General features: G+C 46.1%; 1 protein-coding gene across 1 annotated transcript; it reads right to left on the bottom strand.

The window, feature by feature from the left end:
• Positions 1–1,333: 1,333 nt before the first annotated feature.
• Positions 1,334–7,885, bottom strand: Tsn (translin). Its single transcript, XM_050129378.1, has 6 exons — positions 7,591–7,885; positions 6,374–6,467; positions 5,611–5,707; positions 4,625–4,740; positions 4,123–4,202; positions 1,334–3,771 (listed from the first exon to the last, which is right to left on the bottom strand). The coding sequence occupies exons 1-6, from the start codon at positions 7,654–7,656 to the stop codon at positions 3,538–3,540; spliced, it is 687 nt and encodes a 228-aa protein (XP_049985335.1). The 5' UTR covers positions 7,657–7,885; the 3' UTR covers positions 1,334–3,537.
• Between the last annotated feature and the right edge of the window lie 402 nt (positions 7,886–8,287).

Genomic DNA, 8,287 nt, shown 5'->3' with positions numbered 1-8,287 from the left:
AAACAGTTCAGAACAAATAAAGCTTCAGTAAGAACAGGGCTTGGGCAGCTCTTCTTCTGCCTACCCAGGAGCTAGGATGTCTTTCCGGTGCCTCCCTCTAAGAAACCCTCACTACAGCTTATTTATTCTGTGTGCACATTAATGTGTAATCAGAAGATAACCTGTGGGAGTCCTTTCTCTCCTTACACCATGTGGGATCCTCAGGTCCACAAGACTAAACTCAGGTTATAAGGTTTGATGGCAAAAACCTTCCCCCACTGAACCATCTTGCCAGGCCCTCTCTGGTTTTCTTTTTTAGTTCTGTTGTTGTTTTTGAGTTTTATTTTTAATTATACGTATGCATGTGTACTGTGTAGGAGTACACGAATGTGCATGTGATTGCCCAAGGAAGCCAGAAGAGAGCATCACATTTCCTGGCATCCCTGAAGCTGCAGTTACAGGCACTTGAGCCACCAGACTGACATGGGTGCTGGACAGCCAATGCAGGTCCTCTGAAATGTTGTGATCTAGCTTCCCTCACTCCCCCTGACCGACAGCGAAACTTCCTTGTAGTCTATAATTGACAAGGATGTTTGTGTTCTTTCTGGCCAGTGGTTTTCCACAGAAGCAGGAGAAGTAGACTCAGGGCAAAATAAAGGTTGCTGTTCTTCCACCTGAAAAGAAGCCTCCATGTCTCAATCCCGGCAACCCCGCTAGTCTCGGCATCCAGGCTGTGCCGGGGCAGCATGAAAGAGCCATGATCTCTTCGGCTGCCCTGGATTCCTAAAATTAAAGCACAGTTGAGGCTGAGGCTATCCATGGTTGGTAGAGTGTTTGCCTAGCATGTGCAAAGCCCTGGACTCAATCCCCAGCAGGACAGCACTGGGAATCAGACCTGAAAGCCTGGCACTCAGGAACTAGAGGCAGGAAGATCAGAAGTCTAAATAATCCTCAGCTACACAGCAAACTGAAAGCCGTCTGGGCTCCATGAGACCCTGTCTCAAAAAAATAAACGAAGAATAATTCTGGGAGCTGTGTATCTCAGTGGTAGAATGAACGTTTAGCTTATGTGAGGCCCTTGGTTTAATCCACGGGTCATCAAAACAAAGATAAACTAAAACCAGAAGCACAGTTTCTTGACATCTTCAATTCAAATACCTTTAATCTCCTGGTGGAGGTAAGATTCCAGACATTGCCTGTACTTCACATTAGAGCACAGGAGTGGCCAGCGGTGTCTTGGTTAGAGTCACTGTCACACAGCAGCACATGCTTACCACTCTGGGCTCCTTCACCCTCAGAGAAACATCAGCAGTTAATTCTCTGCGGAAGAGAGCTCAAACAGAAGCACACTAAGTTACAAAGAGACCAACAACAGTTTTATTGCTTTACAAGCCAGCAATGAACACAACTAATTATCAACATGACACTTCAAAACTCTCCGATGGAATTACAACACCAGAGGTAGCCTTCGCTCTAAGTGCAATCTCACTGCACTGTTAGAACTCAAGTTCAGGAGTTAGGGAGGTGCAGCAGCACTGGTGAGAGTCCCAGCTGCTTGGCAGGCTGAGGCAGGAGGAGGGCTTGAGCCCAGGAGGTTGAGCCCAGTCTAGACAACACTACTGGTGAGACATCACACCCTCTGTCTCTGAATAGGGAAATCTAGACCGTTTGGCAAGAGCTTTAATGTCTCCAGCAGAACCCACACCTGAGCAACAAAGCAAGGACCTGGGGAACCTCCTGTCTCTGAGCTTGCAGATGAAAAACCTACTCAGTCCAGCCTATGCTAACACTGAGCATTTTAACAACCTTCCTGGACACTTTCAAGAGCCTAAACCTGTACTCAGGAGGTGGAAACAGAGGTGTGAGTCCCAGGCCAGCCTGGACTATTTCCCTGTCTCAAAGGCAAACTAACAAAAAATAGCCTAATAACATATTCTAACCCCGCAAAAAGGACCATGAAGAAAGCTGGTTTCCACGCCCAACCACACAGAGCAATCACATCTCATCCCTGCTCCTTCCCTGCGATGGGGATTAAGGTTGGCCTTGCCTCACCCCACAGCAAAATGAGGTGCTGAACCTAGGCCTCAAACATGCTAGGAAGACACAGTAGCTGAAACACCCTCGTCTTCTAGGTTGTTTATGTCACAAGGGCTCACTCAATTAGCCAGGCAAGCCTTGAGGTCTGAATTTGCCATCCTCCTGCCTTAGCCTCCTGAGTAGTTGGAGTACAGGCCTGCACTCTCAGGCCCCACTTTCCAGTCAGCCTTAAACCACCACTTGATAAAAGCCAGTGTCAAATATCCCACTGCACAAACAAGAAGCCCAAACTATTATCAATCAAGAAAGGGGACATTTCTAAATACTTCCTATTTCACTGGAAATACCAGCAGCTTCCTTTCACAGGGTACAAAAAAAAAGTAGGGTATTTTTGTTCATTGGATTTTGAGCTTTTTGTTTTTTTACGTCCCAGGGATGGACCCAGGGCCTCACCCCTGCCGGGCAAGTGCTCTACCACTGAGCTACATCACCAGCTGTGACTGTTAACAATTTCAGTCCTGCCCCAGGAACGGCCAGATATGCATTCTTATACTATCTAAAGAGGAGAAGGGTCGGAGTTCACAGGGTTTACATGACTACCATGAACTACACATTTAAAAGGTACTGATAGCCTCAAAACCTGAAATTTCTTATTCCAAAAAATACTACCAATCACATGGAATTTTTAAAGCCAAGTTTTACTTTCTTCCACACCAAGCAGCACTGCTTTCTGTAAGAAGACGCTCCTTGGGTACAGCTAAGGGATGAATGCACGAGGATGGCTTTCTACTCCCAGACCAGGTCTAGTGCCTGCTGGAAAAGGTCTCATGGCTCACGGATACAGCACACAGGTGTGAGCTCACGACAACTGCTACTGCAGGCAGGACGTAAGGTGGCCTCAGAAGACAAGGTGCTCTAAGCAAACAGACATCACTGCAGAGAAGGTCTTTCTACACTGGCCTTGCTGAGCTGGACTGTGCAGCTCCATCTGCTGTATTCTCATGGCAGTGAAGGAATCGGGGCCTCTAATTTTCTCGGCAAAAAAAAAAAAAAAAACCTTAACTAATTTACACGACTTACAATAAAAAGGGGAAAATAAAGTTCCCTTGTCTATTCTCACACTATATCCAGGCTAGGACTGGGAATGGAGCACGAACTCGGACCTAGAAAACATGGGTCACTTCTGGAAGAATCACAAACAAGACAACACACTTGTTAATCACATCAACAGTCCGGTAAGCAAGAAAAGGACTTTTACCAAGAGACCGACATTTACACTTTCAACAAAATGGGAATACAACGAAGTACACAGCAAGTTCACTGAAACTTCAACAAAAATCCTATCCGTGGAAAGGGCCTTTATATATCCAAAAAGTATCTCAATTCTGATACGCACACCACACAGCTGGTTACGAAAATAAAGCGCAGTGTTTAGCAACTGGCGTGCTAACTACAGAAGAGGCACTGTGCTACCCTCCCTAGCAAAGGCCAGGTCGGCAAGGCCAGCGCAGGGAGAAGCTTCTATTTTTCACCACCAGCCGCCGCCGTCTCCTTATTAAAGCCGCGAATGGAAAGGTCATAGACCACCTCCTCTACTTTCTTCACATCGTACTTCAGGCCGTCGTAGCGCTTCCTCAGCGAGTCGTTTTTCAGGTTGAGAAGGCGGAAGCCTGAATCCAGCTCATTGATGAAAGTCGAGATGTGCAGGGGCCGAGAGTAATCCCCGGCCGTCACACTGTTGACAGACAACCGCGACTGCACAGGAGAAATCAGGGCGTCACTGTGAGTTTCTCCCTCGACACCTCCTCCCAGAAACCCCTAGAACCTGAAATCTAGACACCTACACTGAACTGGCGCTTCGCGTTCATGTACATGTTAAGCCAGAACCCACTAAAACTTGTCTTGTGATTTCCATGCAGACTCCATGGCACATGCATGCACACAAACACAATAAACATGATTTTTTTCTTCCCATTTAAAAAAAAAAAAAAAAAAAAGGTGGCCAGCACAAGGAATGACAGCAAGTTTGTCCTGGGGCCTCCACATGGACATTCACAGATGTGCACCTGCACACACAGGACCACACCCAACACCCACACTTCTTACCAGCTCACTGGCAAGAATTAAAACTCCTGAGAGATAATCTTCCACATCCAAATGAAATCCTTTTTCCCGATCTGGTTCAACTAAAAAACACATCAGAATAAAAAAAGACAGTCATGATATGAAGGCAATTTAAGTAGAAGAATAAAAAGATACATACATATACATTAAATGAAGAGATGAAAATCTTTTCTAGCTTTTTAGGGTGTTCCCACCCTTACCAACTCTACAGATACTACTGCATGTGGCTCATGGTGGCCTCCCAGCCTGACGACCTCGGTTCAATACTAGGAACTGACTGACGGGACAGAAGGGAAACAAACACCCAAGCTGTCCTCTGACCTCCACACGAGCACGTTCTGTGCACACACACAAATAATGCACTGCAGTTATTGGCCTCACACACACGCACGCACGCACACACTCACAAACACAGAAGATAGTCCCCCGACACCAAAACCTAAGCTAATATACAAGACTCTACAGATCACACGGAGGCACTTACTGCCAAGAATCTCCGTAACCGCCTCTCGAGTCACCAGGGTCTCTGTTTCCAAATACACTACGAACGCTGCCAGGAAGACAAGGCGCTGGAGCACAAACCGCCAGTGCTCGTGAAACCTGCAGCAAAGGTACAGCAGGTACCAAGTTAAGGACTGCCACAAGGACATACCTGATATGGCTCAACCCAGTGTATTAGAAATGGCGTTCTTCTACAAACAAAATCTGTGTGCAACCCCAATATGTAAAACAGACAGAAGCCATTCAGCACTCAAATACATTAAATAGATTTGGTATAAGTTTGATACGTTCAGATTTATAATATTTACTTGTAAGTTTAATAATCAACTAGAATCACAATCCAATTTTTTATTAATATAAAAATTAAAATTGAAGAGGGCTCAGGTGGTATAGTGTTTGCCCTGGACTCTAGTCCACACACAGTATAAACCAGGAATGGTGGCACACTTAGTAATCCCAGCACTCAGGAGGTAAAGGCAGGAGGGTGAGATGTTCAAGGCCATCATCCCTTACTATATACCAAGTCTGAGGCCCCCTGGGCTAAAATGAAAAGAAGGGAAGAGGGAGGAACGTTGCAACTAAATTACAATCTCAATAAATAAAATTTTCTAAAGTAACAGTTTCCTCGTAAATTGTTTGAAAGTAAATATTAGAAAATATGAAAATGCAGCCGGGCTGTGGTGACGCATGCCTTTAATCCCAGCACTCGGGAGGAAGAGGAAGGTAAATCCCTGTGAGTTCGAGGCCAGCCTGGTCTACAAGAGCTAGTTCCAGGACATCTAGGATGGTTACACAGGGAAACCCTATCTCGAAAAACCAAAAAAAAGAAAATATGAAAATGCTAGTTTTACTGCCATTATTATCAACATAATCCTGTGGTTCCTTCTACGAGACTTTTACCTATCCATATGAAATCATCCTGTCCCTTCAGAGCCTGATGTTACCAACAGTGCCCGTTTTCTTACAGACCTGTAGTACTGCTCGGCGGGGAACTTGGTCTTCAGAGACGTCAGATGCGTCTTCACCGTACCAAAATGTTCTCGCGCTTTCAAGCACCTCTTTGGAACTGGTCAGAAAAGATAGTCATGTTTAATAATGAAAAACTTACCAAACTGCAAACACAGTCCTTGCTTAATAATCTATGTAGTCTACCTGGACATGAAACAACTGAAAACCAGAGACTAGTATCCCTCAGCATCTACTCCTACCTGTCCTCCGATACCCAACTGTTGCTGCCTCACGGCAATTCTCAGACTGATAAACTCTACATCACTACATAAATGACTTGCCTTAGAAATCTTCAAGCTGTTACTATAAGACTCCATCAGAAAACCATCTCAGCTCTTAGCTACACTGGCTGCATCTTACAACAGAGATATGCCTGCTTCTGCTGCCCACGTGCTGGGATTAAAGGTGTGCGCCACCACCGCCCAGCTAGATTTACAAGGTTTTTAAGCAGCTGTAATTAATGCCAGTAGAATGTCACAGCAACAAACATCCTTATTTAAACCACACTATGCACAAGTTGAAAACCAATCAAAATACCAAGAATATAGAAAATCCATAAAATGATCAAATCACTACGCTCCAATTCTTACTGCTATAAAAAAGCACAATGGACATTTTACACAATAAAATGGCATGGATGTATTGGGTATATCTTCTTAATGGAAAATTATTTAGAGACTGATAGATTGCACAAAAATCTTCAAAAGGAAAGCAAAGCACTTACTGTCCTGAAACCCTGTGCCCTGATGGACCCCTTGAAGCAGGGTCAAAATCTCTCGAGCAGTCTGTTCTAAACTCTGTACAACTTTTCGAATTTCCTAGAGAATTAAAAATAAAAGTTAGATAAGGTCAGTGTAATCATTACCACAGACACATATAAACAAGCCACCACAACCTCACATGCAGGCACAGCCCTCAGGACCTTCACAAGAAAGGACTCTTCAGGCGTGAACCCACATTCTTCCACGGACTACTTGTCACTAAAAGCCTTAGATTCCTCAGGGGGCCAGAAGAGAAAAACAGCCACCTGCCCAAGTACCACCTGAGACACTTTAAAAATGAACAGTCGGCAATGTAAATGTTGTCTACAGAACAAAGACTTGTGGAGAGGTTTTCATTCGTTCATACACACACTCATTAAGCACATTAGTGACGGGCATTAGCAACCACTGAAGAAGCAAGCAATCCCTTTTGGCAACTTAACAAATAGGACACGTAAACATTTTTTTAATTTTTCACGATTTTAAAAGCTAGCAGAAAAAGCAATCCTTTACGTTTTAAGGTCAAGACGAGAACTACAAATTGTTCTCGTGGTGACGCCCGTTTCTGTAATATCAGCACGAAAGACGCTAAAGGTTATTGAGCTTCAAATTCGAGGCCACACAGGGTCTCCGGTACAAAAGGAAAGAGTCAGCGAAAGCAGGAGATAAATTCCAGCAAAAGCAGACAGTACAATATCTGAATCACTAGAGAAATGAAATAGTAAATGTGAACACACACACAGTGACAAGTGTAAAATGAGATCAGGGAGAGAGACCTTATGAGCCACAGCAGCATCTAGATTTTTGTTTTAATTCTATGTGGGATGAGAAGCTATAGGAGAGTTTGGTTTTGTTTCTGTTTTTAAGGAAGGATAGTAAGTAATCTTAAAAAAAAAAAAAAATACCAGCAACCAGTACAGGAAAGGTGTACTGACTGATAGCCCCGGGCGTTAAGGAAGCCTGGGACTGGAATGCTGAAACAGTGGTATTTCAAAGTGGCAGGAAGGAAAAGTGACATTCAAAGAGGCAGATGATGCTGAGGAGCAAGAAGAGAAGTCGAATCCGGAACCGAGAGGCGGCCTAACCTGAACCCATCGGACCCGAAAACAAGAGACCGAGCAGGGGCGGGACCAAGTAGCCCAGCCTGGCAAGGAAAAGGGAGAAAGGTGGGGAGGCTCGCCTCTCGGATGTCCTGCTCGGCAGCCAAAAAGCCCTGCAGCTCCACGAAGATCTCGCTCACAGACATGGCGCCGGCCGCCCAACAACCAGCCAGCGCCGGAGCCCCGCCGAAGAAGCGCGTCTCACGGACTAGCAGCGAACTCGCTCGTACAGCCCGTGGCTGTCGCTACCGCCGCGTCCACCGGCTCTGCGCCACCGCTGGCGCCGGGGTCTTCCCACAGTCGCGGCGCGCCGGAGCCGGGGCTGCCCACCGCGCTGCCTGAGGCGCCGCGCGCGATGTCCCGTGCCGGGCGCGTGTCCCGACGCCGGACCTCGCCTGCCGCCGCAGATAGGCATCTCCGCAAACAGCCCTACCGCAGGGGCCTCGGAAGCACGTGGCCATAAGCCAGCTGATAGGCAGCTCCAGCTGAGTAGGCGGGGCCGAGGGCGGGCACAAGTCCTAGGCATCTCGGGAAACGGGGAGGGGGAGGAGGGGGCGCCTTAGCGGCACGTGGCTCAAAGAGGGCGGGGCCTGCGGATGGTGCCGTTTGCTTATGCATATGCATATTTTATTTACATACTTCAAACCAAGGGAAGAAAAAACAGTTCGCGTGCTTCACAACAAACAACACGCATAAACTGAGTGTAAAAGAATGTCGAAAGAAGTAATTTGTTAAGCAAAAACAGTAAGTGGTGGCTGCTTTTAACCCCAGCACTCT

Source organism: Alexandromys fortis, unplaced genomic scaffold (assembly GCF_014885135.2).
Source record: "Alexandromys fortis isolate MF-2015 unplaced genomic scaffold, M_Fortis_MF-2015_v1.1 scaffold_236, whole genome shotgun sequence".
In the NCBI taxonomy this organism is placed as follows: Eukaryota; Metazoa; Chordata; class Mammalia; order Rodentia; family Cricetidae; genus Alexandromys; species Alexandromys fortis.
This window is presented reverse-complemented; position numbering and strand designations above follow the sequence as displayed.

Coding starts and splice junctions, on each gene's coding strand:
- Tsn (XM_050129378.1), bottom strand. CDS start 7,656: ATGTCTGTGAGCGAGATCTTCGTGGAGCTGCAGGGCTTTTTGGCTGCC. Junction 6,468..7,590: donor CCGAGCAGGACATCCGAGAG/GCGAGCCTCCCC, acceptor TTAATTCTCTAG/GAAATTCGAAAAGTTGTACA. Junction 4,203..4,624: donor GGTTACGGAGATTCTTGGCA/GTAAGTGCCTCC, acceptor TGTGTTTTTTAG/TTGAACCAGATCGGGAAAAA.